Genomic DNA, 22,563 nt, shown 5'->3' with positions numbered 1-22,563 from the left:
CCTCATCGCTTTCTCTGTAAGAGCCTAATGAATGGACGTGCATGGCTGCAGTGAGACTGGGATATATTTTGGATTCCTACCTGCGATTCTGAGCACCGCTCTCTCGGCGGGATCCAGCACGGATCCTCCCTGGATCTTCCGCTTCGAGCGCTCATGTCTGGGTAAATTCCACGGTAACGTGTCCCCGGGTGCCGGCGACACCGACCCAGATTTCACACTGTACTCTTCATCATCGGAGAAATCTGCCGATGAAGACATAGAACAGCGCAGGGACGCGTTCCCAGACCCGGAGCTCTGTGTGAAGAGACAATAGAAAGGCAATAAATCGCGTATTCAGCACAGGAGCGCAGATAAAAACAGCGCGAGCGAAAGCGACACAGTTATCTCACCATCGCTGCGCTAACAACAGACCGAGATTAAATGCGCATCTGCTCTTTGCAAATAAGACTCAAATGATCAGAGATCGACAATAAAACAAAACCCCCATCAGGATGAATTGCATGTAGCTCCCCCGCCAGGACAAGGCAACACTCACCGCGGTGAACATCTCTAAATGATGAGCAGGGATCCTACTTCCACTTGTCATTTACATACGGCGATGTCATTTTGGATAGAACCACACCCTTGTGGCGGTAATTCCGTCGCGTGTCGCCCGGTTTGATCCAAAGCATGAAATGGTGCGAAATCCCCAGAGACAGAGAGAGAGAGAGAGCAGAGAGAGCATACAAACCCACGGCGTCACCATCCACTGACACGCGCAGACTAGAACCACGGACAGAAGCCAAAGCTTCGCTGAGAACTCCGTCTGCTGCGGTGCTACAGCGCCATCACCCTCAGCAGCAGCGACATGACTTACTGCTCTTTCACTTTCTCAGCAGCTGAACACCTTATATCTGACCCTGGACCACAAAACCAGTCATAAGGGTCAATCTGATCATCTGAAAGCTGAATAAATAAGCTTTCCATTGATGTACGGTTTGATAGGACAATATTTGGCTGAGATACAACTATTTGAAAATCTGGAATCTGAGGGTGCAAAAAAAATCGCCTTTAAAGTTGTCCAAATGAAGTCCTTAGAAATGCATAGGCTATTACTAATCAAAAAGTAAGTTTTGATATATTTACAAAATATCTTCATGGAACATGATCTTTACTTAATATTCTAATGATTTTTTGCATAAAAGAAAAATCTATCATTTTGAGCCATACAATGTATTGTTGGCTATTGCTACAAATGTACACGTGCTACTGATGACTGGTTTTGTGCTCCAGGTATAGCTATACCAAAAAAACTTAATTCTGTCACCCCTATTTCATTAGAAATATCAAGAGTTTTCCCATGGAACACAAAAGGAGAAATTCTGAAGCAATTTAAAATTGTCTGTTGCATGCAACAACTATAGACCTTTAATGAAAATGTAAAAAAAAAAAAAAAAAAACTTCAATATATTGGTGTCTGAAATAATATATTCTGAGACTAGGGCAAGTTGTTGTATGTTGTATAAACTCTTAAACAGTGAAGGTTACTTTGGAAATGTACTAGGTTACAGATTATAAGTTACCCTGTCTAAAATGTAATAAGTAGTGTAACTATTTCTTTATTAAAGTAATGTAACTGATTTCATTTCATTGCTTTGTGATTACTTTTCTAAATTTCTAATGTTTTCAACAAAAATCAGACTTACTTTGAGGATTTAGATTTAAATTAAATTAAGAGACTTAAATTTAGATTTAAAACCATAACAAGAAATAGTTTAGTAGTTATGATACTGTTTTTGAAATCATATATTTGCATAGTTATGACAGGAAACACTGGCATCTAACAATGCCTTGAAAAAAAAAACAGTGGTTACAATTTATTTTAAGATGTCCTTGTTACAGTGTAATTTTATATTTAGAGTAATATTAATTAACTACATGTACGTACTATAGTTTTAGGGTTTGTCATGGGTTACTTGCATGTAACTCTGCATAATTTATTGTTATTATAACAGTAAGTACATGTAACATGTGTAAGGACACCTTAAAATAAAGTGTTACCAAAACAGTTAATATTAAATAATACATATACATAAACAAATAGGAAATAAAACAGTTATTGAAGAAGCATGTGTCCCAAACTCCTGAAACATTGGTGTTTCATATTTTAGAGCAGTCACTGCAATTTATGAAAGAAATCAATTAAATCTGTATGTGGGTGGGTGTGAAAAACATTCAGATGTGTTCCCCTTTGTAATCATTAACATTTTCATAAGTAACTGTAATTTAATTACACATTTTTTCTCAGTAACCGATTACAGTAACATTTATTTTGCAATTAAATGACGTAATTTAGTTACATGTAATTAGTTAGGCTACTTCAACACTGCTCTTAAACTAAAGTTTTCAAAAGGGAGTCTTCACTGCAGTGGCATAGACGAACAATTTTTGGTTCCCCACAGAAGCTTTCTGTGAACAGTTCTTAAAATAAATGTATAATAATCTGAAGAACCTTTTTTTCCACTTTATAGAAACTCATCCATTTGGAAAGGTCTATGGATGTTAAAGGTTCTTCATGGAACCATCAAAGGCAATAAATAACTGTCATAACTCTTTGAAAGAGTGTAGGCCATCATTTTCTATGTTTATCCTACAGCAGTTTATAGTTTTGTATGCAGCCCTTCTCCATTTTTATCTTGGTGAATTGTTATGTTCATGAAATGCATTTTAAACATACATAGTGTGTTTTTTATTATAGTTTTTTTATAACTTAAAAAAAAAGGCATTTAAAAAGCATTTCACATTAATAAAGGAGTAAAGATTTCTTCTGAAGTCACTGTGAATAAAAAGAAGGTTCCAAATGTGGCAACTTACTATTCGTATTGCAAAATGTCTGGCTAAAGTCATTGTGTTTGTGCGTGGTAAATATATCTTGTTAAATGTAATGTGTTGCGCTGTATCTTTTTGCTGTGTAGCCAAAACATGTTTTGTTTAAAAAAATAAAAATAAATTTAAAAAAAATGATAATTTAATTTAAAAAATAACCCTACACTTAAACACATTCATGGAAGTCAAAAGTCTGCCGACTCTCCCTGCTCCCTTCAAACTTTAAGTATGACAACCATGTCAAAGCATGAATGTGAGTTAACAGCTGTGAGGCAAGCGGTCACTGGGCTGTAGGTCTGTTAGCCAGATAGCATGTGCTCCAGCAGGGATTGGAAAAAGAAACAAAATATTCAAAACAATACAATACTGATATGCTTGTTTACATGTTTCCAGATTTACAAAATTGGTTGAAGCATTGCAATAGTTATATGACAACTCATTTCTGCATCATCGGTTTCAGCAAAACGATGTGTCCACACATACCCATTATGTTCTGGATTCAATAAAAAACACAGCATATGATATTCATGTAAGGCTTGTGTCTATCATCTGAGTAAATGATATAGGATAGGGAAAATTGAGTAGATATGTTCTTGCAGAGGACTTTCATAATCTGTCAGATACTGTACGTCAGTGGTTCCCAACCACGTTCCTGGAGGCCCCCCAGCACTGCATGTTTTCCATGTCTCCTTAAATCAAACACACCTGATTCAGATCATCAGCTCATTAGTAGAGACTCCAAGACTTGAATTGGGCGTGTCAGACAAAGGAGTGTTGGGAGGCCTCCAGGAACGTGGTTGGGAACCACTGCTGTACGTGACATTCACATCAAAGTAGCATAAAGTCTACTTTCACTACCAAAGAAAAATGTAATACACATAATGTGTTTTTCAGCACATAACACACTGAATCTGCCCAAACTTACTATCTGGGTTTTACAATAATCAGCAGAATCTGCATTCGGGGCAGGCTGTAGGACATTACAAAGATTTAACATACTCAAATGCTAATTAATTATGACTTTGCTGAACACATGAAGTCTGGTGAATAGACTAGAGCTGCCATGAGCTCCACAAGTTCATGCAAGACCTGAACATCGTGCTCTCCAGCATGATTTCAAAATGTTTCAAAGAGCAAGAATCTGATGTACGAGAAGAAACCTAAAAAATTCTCATGTACTACACAGTATGCAGTGCGATACATTGTAATACCGAGCATTCTGATGTAGTATTATCGATAATGCCTCCGACAACAAAGATCGAGTTCTGTTGTAAGGTATCAGCAGGTATAAGCAGCTTTACAGTATTATTTCTGGGATATTTTTAGAAAATGCTAGGCACTCTCAGTGCCTCTCTCACCACTGCAGTGAGATGCCGTTATCGATCAAACCAAGAGTGCACAACAAAGTTGAGATGGGCACTGCACGGTTCACTAGCAATTATACAGTATGGATAGCGGTTTAAAAGGGAGGGGCTATTTCGAAGGAAGGAAGAAGAAATGAGCAGCATGACGACTCCACATATGCAAAATCATTCTCATCCACATCCTGTTATTCTGGGTATAAATATCACTTACAAAGGGCCTTTGATCACCTTCCTGCCTTTCATAAGAGTCCGGTCAGTCTAAAGTTAACAGCGCCCATGTTTCTACTGTTTGAATCAAATAAGTGTCTTTTTTTGTCCTGCATTATGTTCCTATAATGTCCACAAATGACAAAGTGGTTTAAAATCTGTATTATATCCTAAACATTATGTGTCTGCACTAAAAGATCATGCATTGCATTGATTTTTTTGTTTTGTTTGTTTTTTGGTTAAAAAGGAGAATTCTAAAATAAACATTATGACAACACAAAAATGACCTTTGGGTCTTTATAACCTACATATGTTCAGAGAAGAAAAAGAGTTCAAAAAGAGGATCACCACACCATCAGTAAGACTGAATTTAGCATGCACTTTCACATTCTCAGGTTTTAACCATTGCAACTCTTGCTCAATCATTGTGTTTTATCAATAACTGAGAAACACAAACTGACTTAGCGACTTAAAGTCAACATTACCAACCCACTTCTGCAATGTCATGTATTTGTGAGCAAAAGAAATGTAGTATGGTATTGGTTTTCTGTAGTTTTTAGATGGCAAAAAGTGGTCTAGAAGTGATTGGAGGGAGGGATTGAAAATTAGTTGGGCTTTTTAATGGCAACCAAAAATTAAAGTTGATACAGAAATGGTGCAGAGGCACAGCCAGGACTTTGGTGCAAGTTTGTTTTTTTTGTTTTTTTAATATTCACAGATAAATCATACAAAGATGGCTGTGTATTAAGAAAATTAGTAAATTATTTATTACATTTTACAATTTGTTTTAGTTTTTTTATTAGACCTAAAATATGCTTTTTAACTTATTACAGCACTAATGGTAAATATATCTGAAGTTATTTTGGGCAATGTCGCTCAACAGAGAGTGATGTGGCTTAAGATAACCTCAGATATCTTTAGCATTAGCGCTGTAAGAAGTTAGTGGTCTATACTTTCAGGTCACGGTACACATACACTCTTACAAATAAAGGTGGGATTTCACAGCAATGCCACTGAAGAACCATTTTTGGTTCCCCAAAGAACCTTTCAGTAAACAGTTCGTAGCCTCCCGAGACCCTGAGTGCTCTGTAGAGGACATTATATTTTAGTGAATTTCTCTGAGACTGTACATGCCACAGTTTTAAGTCTGGATGTCCTGTAAAGAGCACATTCAGGGCTTCTCAGAGATACCAAATGATTGGATGTTTCACCGTGACCACTCCCTCTCCTTGGTCTTCAAAAATGGCTGACATTAATTTAGAGATCAAATGTAACACTCTTATGGAAATATGATCATATTTTGTTATGGGGTTTCAAATCAAAATATGACTTTCTGTTATGAAACAGCACATAGATTGCATACATGTCGACTGTAGAGGACAACGGGATTAAAGGCATGTTTATTACGCATTTTGGGAGACACAACAAATGAACAGGAAACAATTATGTATCAATATTCCTATATGAAATATTAGATATTATTATGAAAATCTTGACAATTATTAAGTATAAGTTAGGTAGGCTATAAAAAATTCTGAAACCTAAAAAAATTTTTATTTTTTAATTTTTTCTTATGCTCTAACAATGTAATGACATGAAAAAAAATACTACATTAACTTTTTTCAGGTCTCAGGGGGTTAAAAGAACCATTGTTTTTCAGAACATTGACGAACGTTCTGAAACATTTTCCACTATGAAGAACCGTTTTGTGCAATGAAGACTCTTCGTGGAACCATAGATGCCAATATTTATGCTTTCTTCTTATTATATAGATGCTTTATTTGTTCTAAGAGTGTACTGCGAGTGCATGCCTCATGGATGAGGATATACCTACTGGTTTGCGTGTTGGCGTGAGCTGCACGGAGTGATAGAAGTCTGGCTGGACTCTCTTCTTCACTCTGCGCTTCCTCAGGCTCGAGTCCGGCTCGCTCTCGATGAGCGGCTTCTCTTCAGAAACGCGCGCGCGTGCGCTTCTCCTCGCGTGACGCGGACTGTGACGACATACCTGTCAAACAATGACCACAATATCATCGCAGAACAGAAACTGCGAAATGCCACAAATATTGCAATTTTCCCTATCCCACAATAATAACATTTGCCACCTCCGTCTATCTTTCGTTGTTTATTAGTTTTCAAAAATGTACTTCTTGGTAGCATACAATATTTATCTAAAAGTAGTCTTTTCTGAATTATTTATCAGCCACACATGCGCAATGCGCATTTCACGCAGTTGCTTAGGATACTAGCCTATTTCTTCATCAAGATGAAAGTAACTCTGTCAAACATTGCGCAAACATTTCTCGAGAATGTCATTATTTTGGACGATTTGCTCTACTTTTCTATGACCTTGACAGACAGAGCAAGAGAAAGAGATTTACCTCAGAGCGAAAATGATGCGGCCGGAAACCAGCTTCTAGAACAAATGGGAATGATTGGAACAAACCCCACATGCATTCAGTCATATTGTGTCTTAGAGATGCTCTTCAAATAACTTTGTCTGGTCTTGAAATAAAGAACACTTTATTAAACACACAACGAGAACAGACGATGGAAAATGAAGCATCGCTCTCGCGCTTTGATGATGACCGTGTCGTTTTTAGAGAAGAATGAATGAAAATGTCTAATAAACACTGTGCAGCATGCGTGTTATCGCAATGACATCCTACAGAAACACACATATATAGGGTGGACATAATGCGACGCGTCTGCCTACTCACCACGACTCCTCGAGCGCCTCGTAAGCACGGATTTTATGGGAATTTTCTCATTACGGAGCTTCCGATGCCAGCAGCTGAGAAACAGGATCGTGGCGACAGTTCCTACCAAAAGCAATAATAGCAATAATACACACTGAATACTTAAGGGTCTCAATAAGACCAAAAAAGCCGCAGCAATCATTGCGATGTAGGACAGCCACTCCTACACGTATGCTTCCTCTCCTTATGTAAAAATACTATGAGCGGCTATTTCATGCTGTAATGCCTCACTTGTAGGTCCCCGACATATAATCTATCTCATGGTGTCTGTACTTCAGTAATGGACCACAACAAGCCATGACTCAGCAGGAGCCCCTGTTTTTTAGAGCTCGTGCAGGGCAGCGCCAGCATCAGCAGCATCTCATCTGAGCTCAGCAAAGCTGCGGCGAGCGAGCAGAGCATCTATAGCGCCTCTGCGCTCGTCTGCGTGCGCTTTAAAACACGGCCACGTGACGCGTTTCTAAGCATAAACACTGACCGTGTGTTTCTGGCGCGAGCTCTTTTATGAAGCGCTCTACGTGGATGTAATTGCATTCATTTCTGGGACGCCTTATAATCAGAATCAGATTTTGATTGCAGATGCAGAGCCCACTAGACTTAGCAAATATGCATATGGGTTATTTACAGTTGACTTGCTATATCAATAATGCCAGAACCTTGCTGTAAGAAATAGTACGGTGAGCCTATTTTACATTTAGGCCTACAGTGTAATACGATTTGTGAGCCATCTGTTAAAATTTACACAGACGCAATGGAAGGTAACACAAATAAAACTGAATGGCATAAATAAATAAATACCATAATAATAAATATAAACAAACATTTCTGGGAATGCCCTTTTCTACGAATTATAAAGCGATTTACGTTGTATAAAGGATACTTTTGCCAATAATGTTTTACTGTAAACGTATATGATTAATATTATAAGGTAAATCACATTTTTTAGTTATAAAAGTAGGCTATACAGTTTTTATGTGTAAAAATTGGACCTGTTGTCTTGATAATCATAGATTAACAATTAATAATAAAATGTTTTTAAATTAAAATTGCTTGCATAGCCTACCGTGTGCAGTGTAAGTCAAGCATGAGTTATGCAAAAATTAAAAATCTAGATAATTTTAGTATTTTGTATAAAATAAAAATAAAAAAAACAGTAGTTTCATTATTATTATTTAAATAACGGTAAAATAATAATAATAATAATAACGTGGTTGGTAGTTGGCGGTGGATGACTTTTATTTTGATGAGCTCACTTCCTGTGAGGTTAGATTTGATGCTCGCTTCCTGCGTGCTCAGTTTTGGTAATGGTTTGCTAACTTTTACTCGAATTAGCATTATATTTTGCGATTTTGTCTCGGCGGTGGATTGTTTGCATGCGTTATCGTTACAGAGCGGCTTTCAAGACAGTTTGTCGGGTGTGACTTTCTCTCATTTTCCTGTCGACGAGTAGTTGACATTCATGCAAGCTGTTTTGCAAATAACGTTACCTCCTTTGATTTACTCTAAAATGCGATCACTATCCACATTTAATGGCGTAAAATAACATTTAAATGCTAGTTAAAATGTTAAAGCTTGTGCATTTAGTTTTAAAATCGTTTCTGCATGCAGTACTTTATTTGTGTTTTAATTGGCAGTGATTAATGTGGTGCTCCACGGAGGACACATGTGATGTCTGCCTCTACAGTCACTGAGGATGTGGAGGATGATGTGGAGTTTGTGTCTGTAAGTGTGCCTAAAATGTCACAGCCTTGATTTCTAATTTGAGTTATTAGGACAGTTGTATGGATCTAGGACTTCACACTTGGGAACTGGATTGAGCCTGTATAATATAGCAGAACTGATTAATTCACATTAAAACACTGTGTTTAGGAGGGTCCTCTCAGACCGGTGCTGGAATGCATAGACCTGCTGAGTGACGGAGAAGACGAGGGTGGCATGTCTGCCACACACACCGTGAGTTTCCTTAAACACTGTTTAGAGTATAAAATTAAAAGTGTAGGTCGTTCTGTCATCATTTACTCACCATCACGTTGTTCCAAACGTGTAACCTTTTTTTTGTGAAACACAAAAGAAGATGTTTTTGCAGAATGTCCAAGCTGCTCTTTTCCATCATGATTCACACAGCCAAACTCCAAAAATGTGCTATATACCAAGTTTTATGAGTCCGTACGATAGCTTTATGTGAGGAACAGGCTAATATTGAAGTAACTCTTTTCTGGTTTGTATTGCAGTGCTTTTTTTAACTTAAACTGTAGTGTACAAACAAAACAGCTCCAAGACCATCCTAAATGCACTGTAAGTCGCTTTGGATAAAAGCATCTACCAAATGAATGAATGCCATGTAAGTGGTGGTCTTATCGCAGTTAGTCATAATCCTATGGAAGATCAAATGATATTTGGCATCAGTCATGTCAAACTTGTCTCGTTTAATAGCGAATAACTTATAGTGCATGGCTCATATAGACACCTTTTATGATGCTGTAGTGTTTATTGGGAGGCATATGAGAAGGACAAAAGGGAAGCCTCGGGTTAGAAAGGGTGTTGAAAAACAAACCAGTTCTCACTCTCTCGCTCCTCCCACTTACTTACTGCGCTCCATAAGACACACCTCCCCCACCCGATAGAAACGCCTTGTGTGACTGATGTCTGCAAATAGGGGCTTTGGAGTCAAGCACTGTCCTGCTTCATTGAATGGAAAAAAAGAAGCTTTGACGATCTTCAAATATATTCTGAATTTTATATATATAATTTTGGGGTGAACTATTCATTGTATATTATTTACATGCATAAGCTGCATCAGATTTTTTATTTTTAATGCTCTTGTTATGTCCTTGTTGTGCTTTAAATGCAACGCTCAGATTGAGGAGCAGGTTGACCAGCAGAGGGCTCATGCTTTGTCCACACTGGACAGACTGGCACGGCAAGTCGCTGTGGAAAAACTGGAGAGGCTTGAAAAGTGCAAAGCTTTCAAGGTTTGACTTTTCTTAGTCCTTTATAGAAGTGAAAAAAAAAGAATGCAGTTGCATACAGCATCACTCAAGATTAAAGAAACTGTTCATCCAAAAATGAAAATTTGCTAAAAATTTGTTTCTTCATGGGAGCAGATTTGTAGAAATGTAGCATTCCATCAGTGTCTCAGCAATGGATGCCCTGCAGTGAATGGGTGCCGTCAGAATGAGAGTCCAAACAGCTGATAAAAACATCACAGTAATCCACTCCAGTCCATCACTTAACGTCATCTTGAGAAGCCAAAAGCTGCATGTTTGTAAGAAACAAATTCAGCATTCAGGTGTTTTAATTTTAATCTGTCGCTTCTGGCCAAAATATGAGTCCAATATCCATAATAACGCTTCCTCCAGTGAAAAAGTCCATCCTCTGTGGTCCTCTCACATCTAAAAGCAACAGTTTAAAGGGGTCATCGGATGCCCATTTTCCACAAGTTGATATGATTCTTTAGGGTCTTAATGAAAAGTCTGTAACATAGTTTGGTTAAAATTTCTCAATGGTAGTGTAAAACAACTCCGTTTTTACCCTGTCAAAAACAGCTCTGTCTACAGCAAGCTGTTTTATTGCATGTTGGTTTAAATGCAAATGAGCTCTGCTGACCCCGCCCCTCTCTTCCGAGTCGCTCTCTGAGAGACGTAAACTTTAGCTACATTCATCATGAAACTTGCTAACAAGCACATTATTTGCAAAGATTCATTAAGAAAATACCTTACACTCACTTCTTCGGGAGGTGAAGCTGGATCACGAATGATTCACGCAAAGATTGACACATGTAGGTAGATCGGGGGTGCATTCCCTTCAAAAACAAATGTAATCCACTGCATCTTCAGCGGCTCAGATGTCGGGAGTAAATGACGACTGCTGTTATTACATCCAACAAAACACCTCAATCACTCAGGAGACATTCTGGACTACAGCTGCTCCGGCATCAAAACGATGGCGGACTGATGACAGCTCACTCAGGGCGGGTCTAAGGTAAAACGCTACTGTCAATCAAACAATCGTGGGAGGGGCCTTGTCAGTGTGATGTCACACAGATAGGCATCTGAGATCGGCTCAATTTGAGAAAGGGGAAATGATTTAACGAGATTAAAAAAAAAACACTGGGTGGATCTTTATCATTATAGGGTGGTTGTGTACACACACTGCCAACACACATTTCAGTTCTAACAACTTGTAAAAGTGCATGTCGCATCCGATGACCCCTTTAAAGGATTAGTTCACTTGCAGAATAAAAATTTCCTGATGATTTACTCACCCCCACGTCATCCAAGATATTCATGTCTTTCTTTAGTCGAAAAGAAATTAAGGTTTTTAAGGAAAACATGACAAGATTTTTCTCCATATAGTGGACTTCAGTGGCGGCCAAGGGGTTGAAGGTCCAAATTGCAGATTCAATGCAGCTTCAAAGGGCTCTACACTGCAGAGGATCCATTGGTGAGCAAGTGATGGAATGATACATTTTTACAAATCTGTTCCCATTAAGAAAGACATTAACATCTTGGATGTAAATGTTCAGCAAATTAAAGCAATAAGCCCCAAGAAGCTGCGGAGTGCCTAAAACCCCCTTAGCTGTTATAAATTCACTGTAAACCACGGCTTCACGGGGCTTATTGCTTTTATAAAACGGCTATTCCATATAATTAGTAAGGTTTCACAAAATAAAACAGAGCAAATAAGTGCAATGATATTAATAAAAACAAGCAACACACAAAGTAAACAAAGGTGTAAGTTTGTAGTGTAATTTACAACGGCTTCGAACGTGGCTCAACCAATCAGAATCAAGGACCGGAACTATCCGTTTTATAATTTCATTTTTGGGTGAACTATTCTTCACTGTAAAGATTCTTGGTAACAGTATGCATTGTTTAAAGCGCTATAGAAATGAAGGTGACTTGCAGTGCATGTTTAGGATAAATTACATTGATTTTGTGATTTGTTTTGTAGGAGAAAATAATTTCACAGCAAGCACATGGGAGGCACGAACTGTCGGCCAGCCATAGTAATAGTGGCAGTAGCGATGCTAAGCGCTGTGTGGATATTTGGCTAAAAATGCCAGGTCTGTAATGTTGTTCTAACTTAAATATTTGCATATGTGTATATGGCTGGTTCTTCTGCTCACTTTCTCTGGATTGCTCAGAGTTACAGCCCGGCACCGTTAACTCAGCCAACTCACTGTGGAGACGCAGACTGGCTCCCGTTGCAGCAAAATGTTCTCCTCAAACCTGCCCGGTCATCAACTGCGGCAGAGTCTATGACAATGTTCCTTTGCTCGAGGGTCATCTTAAAAGGTACTTGCTACAAGTTCAAAAATTGCTCAGAATTTTTCTGTTTGATCAAATGTAACTTTTTATTTTCAGGTTTGATCATTCACCCAGTGATCCCACGGTTACCCTGAGAGGCAGCCCCTCTGCTTTCTATGCCTGTGTGGACTGTGGCCGCTGCTTTCATTCCAAACGGGCGTGGAAGGACCACGTGGAATCTAAGGTTTTCATTTTTATCAATATTTTCATCTTTATGATTGTTGATGTTATAAAGGGGTCATATAATTCTTTAATTAAATGTTTAATCAGGTTCTTTTTTGAAAAAATATTAATACATTTATTCAATGATGATGATATAACCAAAACCTTTCATTCTGAAACCTGACATTCTGTATGGATAATTTATTCATAAGTCAAACCCAGACGTGATGTTTAGCAAAACCCATTTGCATTGTTTGTGTGATTTAATGTAGGCCTAATTATCATTGAAGCTCTACAAGTTAAATATCACCCCTGAGTGACGAGAGCATTATTCATAGAAATGTTAGTGTGGAGGACGAATGTGCATTTGTTTACGTGTGTTTTGATGCAGTTTTAGAAGTACAGAGCTGTGTTTTGTGCAAGTGAGATGAGTAAAGAGCAGTGTTGCAGTAGTACACCTGTTTTTCTGCCCTCTCTGACCCTGACTATTAAATGGGCCAGTTGTTGTCTGAATGCACTGCCACACAAATTGTTAAAGGAATAGTTCACCCAGAAATTAAAATTTGCTGAAAGTTTACTCACCCTTAGGCCATCCAAAAAAGATGAGTTAGTTTCTTCATTACATTAGCATTATATATCACTTGCTTACCAAAGAGTCCTATATCCATAATAATGCTTTCTTCTGTGAAAGTCAACTCCCCTATATAGGAGAGAAACATGCATTGATTAAGCACCATTTACAAGCAAAAACAGTTCTAAAATGTAGTTGCAAACAGCAACTAAGGGGCCAAACACAACAGAGGTAAAATGAAGAGCTAAGGAGCTGTCTGTAATGACTCCGTAAAGACCAGGGTTCTCCAACCCTGCTCCTGAAGAGCTAAATTCCTGCAGCCTAAATTCCAACCCTTCTTCTACACATCTGTCTATAATTAAGTAGCCCTGAACACCTTGATTAGCTGGTTCAGGTGTTCAGGGTTGAAGCTGAACTCTGAAGTATGGTAGCTCTCCAGGAGGAGGGCTGGAGACATCTGTTGATACAGTATTTACTACTAGAATCAAAATGGTCAACAGCCAAAAAGGCAAGCATAGGAAAATTAGGTCTCGTTCGATTCGGTATGCCGATTCGATTTTGGCTAAACTGGTCAGAAGTTACATGCAGAAATGTCATTTTTATATCTTTTGACCAGTTGTGTGTCTCAGGTCATGCTTATTATAACACACACCAAGGTTGGTCAGAATCTGCTAAAGCGTTGCAGAAATATAGCTTCATATCCATTTTTGCACAAACAGTCAAATTTTTTAACATGCTTACGAGAACAGTTTGGTCTATTGGACATTGTTTGATAACTTTTTGCAAACATTGTCTGAAGACGATCTGTGCCAATTTTGGTGAAAATCGGACAAACCCTCTGAACGAGTTCGAAAAAGTAAATTTTTTTTCAAAATTCAAGATTGCAAAAAACTTGACCCATAGAAATATACATTTTGGTGTGCATTCAACTCGGCATGAGCCAAGGAATCAGAGGGCAAACATAATTTTACTTCTAGACCTTCAGGTTCAAAAGTTATTAGCGGAAATGTGAGTGCAAATTTGACCCATTGGTGGCGCTAAAGAGTTTGGGGTGGATGCTCCAAATTCATAACCTTCCCACAAAGGGTTCTATAGGCTGCCATAGACTTCCAGACCAGAAGAAGAAACCTAAGGGATACAATAGGTGCCTGACTCCTAACAAATATGTGGGTGGATTTTTATGCGAGAGAACAACAGGGGATGGACTTTTTCTGGACTTAGTGTTATTACAGATTATATACTGATATTTTGATAATGAAGTTAAAGCACTTTACAGGTGCTGGTCATATAATTAGAATATCATCAAAAAGTTTATTTATTTCAATAATTCCATTCAAAAAGTGAAACTTGTATATTATATTCATTCATTACACACAGACTGATATATTTCAAATGTTTATTTCTTTTAATTTTGATGATTAGAGTTTACAGCTCATGAAAGTCAAAAATCAGTATCTCAAAATATTAGAATATTACTTAAGACCAATACAAAGAAAGGATTTTTAGAAATCTCGGCCAACTGAAAAGTATAAAAATGAAAAGTATGAGCATGTACAGCACTCAATACTTAGTTGGGGCTCCTTTTGCCTGAATTACTGCAGCAATGCGGCGTGGCATGGAGTCGATCAGTCTGTGGCACTGCTCAGGTGTTATGAGAGCCCAGGTTGCTCTGATAGTGGCCTTCAGCTCATCTGCATTGTTGGGTCTGGTGTCTCTCATCTTCCTCTTGACAATACCCCATAGATTCTCTATGGGGTTCAGGTCAGGCGAGTTTGCTGGCCAATCAAGCACAGTAACACTATGGTCATTGAACCAGCTTTTGGTACCTTTGGCAGTGTGGGCAGGTGTTTACTTCATTGTCTTATTATGGAAATGATATGAAAAAAAGAAGTGGCATGTAAGCCATGCTTTTGTCTCTTGTGTTTGATGTCATCTGTAGGTGTTTGTCCCTGAAACTGATGGTCACAGCCGTTTCCAGAGCTATCAGCTGATTGTATGCTTTGCATGTCCTGCCTGTTACCTCCTCTTCAACATCAAGGACGAATGCCTTGAGCACATGTCTGCAAAAAAACACTTCACTCAGTCCATCATTCTCTGGGGTGTGTGGTCTTCAACAATCAAATCCAAATTGCACATTCATCAGAATGTTTCCAGCTGTTTTGTGGTATTGTTAGGAGGGCTGGCTGATACATATTAAAACCTTTTCATCCTGTGTCTCTGGACAAATCCTGTTTGTTTGCTTTTCTTTAACAATTAATGTCATGTTTTGACTTTCAGAGACAAAACCATCAAGCGCACCCATACCAGTTCCTCGGTACGCAAAGAACCGTTTAATCGCTCTCTGTAAGGACGTTGCCTTCACCGTCAAATGCACAGCCTGCGCTAAGGTGCTCCCCTCGCATATGGAGGCGAGAGCACACTTCAAGTAAGTTTATATTGGTGTTTTTCAGATTTAAGTTTTACTTTTCTCAGTCCATCTGACATGATGCATGTGTATGCATGTTAAATGTGCACTCATTTTTATGGCTGAAGCACCAATGGTGCGAGGACCCTTTTGGAACGGCTCTGTTTATTTTAAGATCCCAAAAGCCTTAAAGGGATCCCCGGGTATTAAGACATGTATAGCTTAATATAACATAAATTATGTCTTACTGAAATGTGTAGTAGAAAACCCATGAAAGATTTGTTATTTAAAAAAATCAACATTGTTTTTGGACTATGGAGGGCGCCATTATTTTATGTGCACAGTACATTCTGCATCGATGACGTCAAATGGTTGCACTCGGTGAGCTACTGGCGCTTTTTACCGCGACACAGCTCAGAAAATAAAATACTGATACGATGCCACATTGTGTGGCTTTTGGTTGTAATTTTCAGTCGAAGGGCAACAAGAGAAGCGATATAAGAATTAATAAAACTTCCTAAAGACCTGCTTCTTGTTCTCTCCACTTTAGCCCTGATGCTTTTGAGGCGTTTAGTAGACCACAGCTACTGAAAGAGCTTACAAACAGCTGAGACAAGAAACGCTAGATGCTATGCTGTTAGGATTTAAACATGCCGACGTTTGTCACGACGCCACGCTCAGCGTGGATTTCACTCGATATCCAGGGGCGTTTAGACACCTTGTGGGGAAAAATCGATGGTATGGCATTTAGTTTAAGCCTATGATTATATCCATCTCCACCTGTAAGCTCTTTCAGTAGTTGTGGTCATAGGGTGGCCATATGTGCCGTTCATACGGGACACATCCTGGCCAGGATTTTAGTATTGCCTAAAACATCCCAAGTAGTTTGACCAATAACATGTAGATATTGTACATAATCAACCAATCGTGGTGGTGCTGCGCGTGAGAAGGTGAGTTCTACAGAGAACGATCAAAGCGATGCAAATATGCGCACGTGTTTGTTCATACGACTTGAAGTGTCGCTGTGCACCAATCAAAAAAAACATCAAAGTAGGCGCAAGAGCGATTCGAAAGCATAAGGAGCCATCTGCTCTGCTCTCTATAGCTCTCATGAATGTCACACAACGATCTACCTGCACAGTGCAAACAGCCAAAACCTGAATATTTTAGGCAATATAGAAATCCTGGCAAGGAGGCGTCCCATAAAAATGGCCCGTAAGGTCACCCTATGACAGGGTTTAGGCAACGTCGGTCCTGGAGTGCCGCTGTCCTGCAGAATTTAAATCAAACACACCTGAACAAGCTAATCAAGGTCATCAGAATTACTAGGGCTACAGGCAGGTGAGTTTTTTTTCAGGGTTGAAGCTAAACTCTGCAGGACATCGGTACTCCAGGACCAACGTTGCCTACCCCTGCGCTATGTGGTCATCATATCAGTATTTTATTTTCCAAGCTGTTTTGTGGTATAAAAAAAAAATAGCTACAGGTAGTGGCAGTAGCTCACTTAATGAAACCATTTTACGTCATCAAAATAATTGTGCCCCCCCCCCCCCCATAGTCCAAAATATGTATTAAACAATGTGAATCTTTCATGGGTTTTTGACTATACATTTCAGTAAGAGACATCATTTACGTTATATTAAGCCATACAATTCTTAATACCCAGGGATCCCTTTAAGCAAATTGATAACCAAGGATACTGTTAACCCAGGGTTTACAATGTTTACAACTTAGTCTGCAGTGTAGTTCCCTATGTTTTATTGTATGTAGTTGAAAAAAGGGGGAAAGACATTGTTTCCAGGATTGATGAAACGTATATCTGTTAACAATTTTTAACCATATTAACATTAATGCTCTTGTTTTATTGAAGAAATAATGCCTGCCTTGGTTATTGTATGTGTTTTCTTGTATAAAAAATAAAGAACAATCCTTGTTTAAAGGTGCCATAGAATGCATTGATACAGTATTTTAAATTTGTTCTCTGATATCTACATAGAATATATGTGGCTTAGGAAAGGGCAAAATATCTCCAGAAACGGTTTTAACCCTAGGATTTCTTTCTGGTTTGTTATTGGCATAAATAATAATGAGCTCTGCTCTGATTGGCTGTTTCACAGTGCGGCTCATTTCAGTAGCTCACCGCAGGAAGGAAACACCGTAAGGAAAATATATATTTCAATACTTTCTCTCGCAGTTATATCGTTGGGTAATTATACTGTATATAAAATGCGGGCATCAGGGAGCCGCTATTAATACGCAGGGCTTTTGAACGATCGGTCGATCGCGTTATAGTTTCACTTTCGAGATTCGCGATACTGTGGAGCGGCAGTACTTACCACACATTTTACAAGATCAGATGCTTGTCAGTGGTGCTCAGGATCTGTAAATCATTCGCCATCATCCTCAGTCATCTCTCCTTACTCTATTTATGTGGTAAGTGAAATCTTATGTACTGTAATGTAACAGGCTACCGCTAGCAAGCAGCTAACCATGTCCCTTTAGTGGCTCTCGTTATTTTATTAGAACGCGTTATTTGTTTTCCGTGCCTTTCTTAATACAGACACCAACCCATCCCTGCACTTCACATCCCCTGCACAGCCTGGAACAGAATATTTATTTCCATGATCTGCCATTTTCGCTGTTGTCCTCGCTTGTTTCTTCACAATACCTGCAGAACTTCTGATGGTCCGGCTGGCAGCTGGCCTAGAACATGGGCGGGTATATGCAAATGTTGGGCGCGTAACTATTAGTGATCCCGACCGTTACATCACAGTCGGTGTTATGTTCTGATTCACCTATTTTTCAGTGGTCTTTTTTATTCACGAGATTTACATGAGGAGGAAACTATGGTGTTTGAGGCTCACGGCATGTCATTTCCATGTACAGAACTGTTATTATTTAACTATGCCAAGGTAAATACAGTTTTCCATTCTATGGCACCTTTAACAGACTAGAAGTGGGAATAGCCCTATATTGTTAGTGAGAATCATTGAGGACTGCTGTGTAGTATATTTCAGGTCATGTGATGTCAACATGGCAGCCATCATGTGGGGGCGACCCACTTTCTTTAAAGCCCGAAATATACTTGCACGAGGGTCTGCACACAGTGCATATGTGACTCAAAATCCATCATCATAATAGTACGTGCACGGACCGTTTTGTAACCTGCATATTTTGTACGTGAAGGTCATGCATGCACACTATTATTTATTTTAATTTTTTGCACTAATCAGTTATTCCACAAGCTGGCAACACTGGTCGTACTCTTGCCATTTCGGTAGTATGCACAGTATGCACATTTTTATGCATGTTTTGATGACCTATTCAATTCCAAAATAAGCTCAATACAACAGAACAGACTGAGAAAAAATACCATTTCCATCATATGTTCAAGAACAAAATGGTCAAACTGGCATAAATTAACAATAAAAATGAAAGTTTTTCATACACAATAAATTATTTGCGCCTCAGAGCATGCAGAAGAAACAGAGTAAACTGTCACGTCATCTTGCATTTGGAGGCAGATGATGTTTGGGAACGCCATCTTAATATGCAAATTATACCAAATATTTTGATGACATACTTTCACTAAGGAAACTAGAATTATTTGAGATGGTGTGCAATGAGATCATTTCACTGGTTCGTCCAGTTATCCAATCACGTTTTTTGTTTGTTTGTTTGCGTCGAAGAACATTTTAAGTAAATGTATTTCTGTTGTGATTTATACGTGTTTTCTCATCACATAAAAACACATGGTTGGATACATAGTGCACGATTTAAAAAAATGGACCACAGTAGCTAACTATTGTTCTTTTTTTTGTTTCCCAGTGTGCACTGCAATTACGGCTGCGCTATTGTCAGTGCTGATCAAAGCGTGGCTGACATCATGAGGACGATGGCGGTCATGGGTCATTGCTCCTCATGCCCCAAACCTTTTTTTAGCTTGAGTGAGATGGAGGAGCACAAAGAGCTCCTGAAACATGAGGTGAAAAGGGTCCGCAGCATGGACAGGGCCCTTCTGTACTACAGCAACTACAGTGAAATCCAACTCGCTCAGAAGGCCACGGCATGTGGGAGTGATTCAGACGGGCCTTCAGTTAAACGAAAAAGACTGGCCAGCATAGATTCCCAAGCTGAACCAAGAAAATGGTCACAGCTCGCCTGGTTCTGTGAGTGCGGCCTACGCTTCACAGAGGAGGATCAAGCAAGAAAACACCTCCAAGCCGCCAATCAGATCTTTCACAAATGTGCAGTCTGTGGCAAGATAATGGGCGAGTCGTCCATAGCGCGCTTGCACATGAGCCGGTTCCACGGTGGCGCTCATTTGTCCAACTTCCTCTTCCACTGCAGACAGTGCAAGGTGGAAATGCCGAGGATGGAAGACATCATGGCCCATGTTGGCGTAAGCCACAGAGGGCACAGCTACTACCAGGAAAGAGAAGACATAGCAGACGACTGCGTCTCGTCTAGTATGTCCCCCAAACCATCCACTAGCACCGAAACGGAAACCGTTTCCTCTTGCATCCCGCCTCCCAAAGCAGAGTCTTGGCTTTGTCGCATGTGTGAAGACCTCTTCGACTCTGAGGCGGCGGTGCGGAAACACTGCGGCGATTTGAGCAGCCACAGTTTCCAGAGGTTTGCCTGTGGCCACTGTCCGCAGAAGTTTTTCAAGGACTCCACCCTGCGGCGGCATTGTGCCAATGAGCACGGCGGCGACATAGTCCTGCGTTACTTCTGTGGGCTGTGCGATAGCATGCTGTACGACACCGAGGCAGAGTTTCAGGAGCACTACAACAGTCTGCACAGCCAAGATTTCTGCTGCTTGGAAGCGGCTCAGAATAATTCCCAAGCATCCACGGAAAACACCGTTGAGAGCCCAATAGCGAGTACAAGCCCTGAGCAACTTTGTCCTTGCATGGGCTCTGAGAAATCCAAGGTGGAAAGGAAACCTGTATTCACAAAGTGCATGAAACAGTTGGCCACAGAAAATAAATGCAGTTACTGCTGTCGCCAGTGCGACAAAAACACGCCCACCTATGCTGAGATGAAGACGCACATCCTCCTGACACACAAGACCCAGGGCAATGAGAAGAGTTTTGATGTTCTGTGCACGGTTTGCTCACAGAGTCACAAAGATATACCCAGTTTTCATTGGCATTACCATAAGCATCACTGCCAGTCAAAACCTTGCGCTTCTTCCCGACCCAGCGCTGCAGACGAGAAACCGGCGGCCTCCACCAGCATAATAAATGCAGAGGAGATCTTCCCTCAGAGTAATGGTGAGGTTTCCATTTAGTGTCTGGGTGGATATCAAGTTACTGGCTTGTTTTCCTCCTTAATGATGGCTCCAGCTGAATTATAGATCAATTATCCCTTCAAATCCCAGCAATAAACTAACATGTACACTACTACTCTGGACAAAATCATGTGTCTCATGATTTTAATGAGTTTTATCATTCCCATACTTCCTTTTATGGTATTTCATAGCTTTCATGACTTTTCTTGGCCTATGTGTCATAAATATCATATACACATACAAATATGTATGCTTGTATACATACATACATACATACATACATGTGTGTATTTATCACACATAGGCCAAGGAAAGTCATGAAAGCTATGAAATACCATAGAAGGTAGTGTGGGAATGATAAAACTATACATAAATGCACACATACATAAAAATGTAATTACATTTTTTTTTTTTTTCAGTGGCAAAGTTTCAAGATGTAAAGAATGCCATTACCTCAAGTATTCTTGGTGTTAAAAAAGAGGTGACCGTTTCACAAGATGGTGATGGTAGGTTGTCCACTGTTTTTTACTTATTTTGTCTAGAAGTGGTATTTCAGTAATATTTCAATTTAGATTTGCAATGTTATGTTTCAATTTAGTGCTGTGATTCAAATAAACATTAGCAAATCAACTAAGTACATGGAAACGTAACATTGAAGTGCCTGCCTATAAATATAATATAAATATATTTCTCCTTAGATACATTTGATCAGGACATAAACCTGGCTTTGGCTTTGAGTGCAGAAGAGGCCAGGAAATCAAAAGAGCTGGATATTGGTAATAAGTTTATAATCTTGACATTTTTTTAATATTGCTACAAAGATCTTATATTTCTGTTATTTCTGTACAGTGTTGGGGCTCTATTGTATTTTTATAGTATGTCAGAGCTCATTGAGAGTATGCCATTCATTCATTAATCAGATGATTATTTTGCCAGCTTTACATGCATGACGAGTATTATCATTGTAGGTATGTTTCATTTTGTGGAGCTTAGGCTCAGTGTGATATTTATTGTAATATATGGGATTTTAGGCAGGGTTCTTGAGCACGTTTGGTGCAGTGTTTTGGCTTTTTTTATGTTCTGGGTGTAACCTCACAGATGTTGAATGTTGTCACTGCATCACAGTATTTTGAGTAATCACTGGCTTTTATATATATAATTTGAACTTTACTTTTATTTAAATGAGTTTTGTTAAAAATAATTTTTACAAATTTTTGCATTCTCATTTTGCAGAGTTGGAAGAAGCCTTGAAAAGAAGCTTGCAGGAGTTTTGATAAGTGAAGACACAATTCATGTGTTTATTTTCCCATGTCGTTCGTGCACTGGCGTGATTAAACGTATTTCTTTTCATTCTGTGTTTTTCTTAAGTTTAAATAAAGGAAAGTAATTAAAGCATATCTTGCCTGTTCCTGTCTGAGAAATCTCATTGTGTTCTGGTTATTGTCTTTTCTATGATGTCATCTTGGCCCTTGACCCTAGAAATGAATCCCACCCTCCTTTGAAATCTCCGAGATGAACTCCTCCACTCATGTCTGAAGGAGTGTATGAGTGTATTACCAAGGGACGTTCCAGCCCATGTTTGGAGATGTTACTCAAGACCGCTGGAAACCGCTAGAACGTGGTCTATAA

The 22,563-nt window shown here is 39.1% G+C and overlaps 2 protein-coding genes across 6 annotated transcripts in view; one reads left to right on the top strand and one right to left on the bottom strand.

The window, feature by feature from the left end:
* The window catches only part of dst (dystonin), a 168,406-nt gene extending 160,886 nt beyond the window's left edge, over window positions 1-7,520 (bottom strand). The window contains 4 exon segments of the mRNA XM_058795815.1: window positions 81-294; window positions 6,271-6,441; window positions 6,815-6,849; window positions 7,154-7,520. Coding sequence (XP_058651798.1) covers window positions 81-294; window positions 6,271-6,441; window positions 6,815-6,849; window positions 7,154-7,334 — 601 coding nt within the window. The 5' untranslated portion in view covers window positions 7,335-7,520.
* A 909-nt stretch (window positions 7,521-8,429) lies between these two features.
* znf451 (zinc finger protein 451) lies at window positions 8,430-22,329 on the top strand. 5 transcript variants are annotated; one of them, XM_058795618.1, is made up of 14 exons: window positions 8,438-8,607; window positions 8,827-8,914; window positions 9,062-9,145; window positions 10,051-10,164; window positions 12,146-12,257; window positions 12,339-12,489; window positions 12,559-12,685; window positions 15,174-15,333; window positions 15,512-15,659; window positions 19,467-20,917; window positions 21,354-21,440; window positions 21,633-21,710; window positions 21,871-21,902; window positions 22,168-22,329. In XM_058795618.1, the coding sequence occupies exons 2-13, from the start codon at window positions 8,861-8,863 to the stop codon at window positions 21,882-21,884; spliced, it is 2,580 nt and encodes an 859-aa protein (XP_058651601.1). In that variant the 5' UTR covers window positions 8,438-8,607; window positions 8,827-8,860; the 3' UTR covers window positions 21,885-21,902; window positions 22,168-22,329. The 5 variants fall into 5 exon arrangements, with proteins under 5 accessions (XP_058651600.1, XP_058651599.1, XP_058651601.1 ...); XM_058795617.1 differs by lacking the exon at window positions 21,871-21,902 and having other exon boundaries at window positions 8,430-8,493; XM_058795616.1 differs by lacking the exon at window positions 21,871-21,902 and having other exon boundaries at window positions 8,437-8,607.
* The last annotated feature ends 234 nt before the right edge of the window (window positions 22,330-22,563 follow it).

The sequence above is a fragment of the Onychostoma macrolepis genome, chromosome 13 (genome assembly GCF_012432095.1).
Source record: "Onychostoma macrolepis isolate SWU-2019 chromosome 13, ASM1243209v1, whole genome shotgun sequence".
Classification (NCBI taxonomy): domain Eukaryota; kingdom Metazoa; phylum Chordata; class Actinopteri; order Cypriniformes; family Cyprinidae; genus Onychostoma; species Onychostoma macrolepis.
The sequence above is the reverse complement of the archived record's forward strand: the minus strand, read 5'-3'. Positions and strand labels throughout refer to the sequence as shown.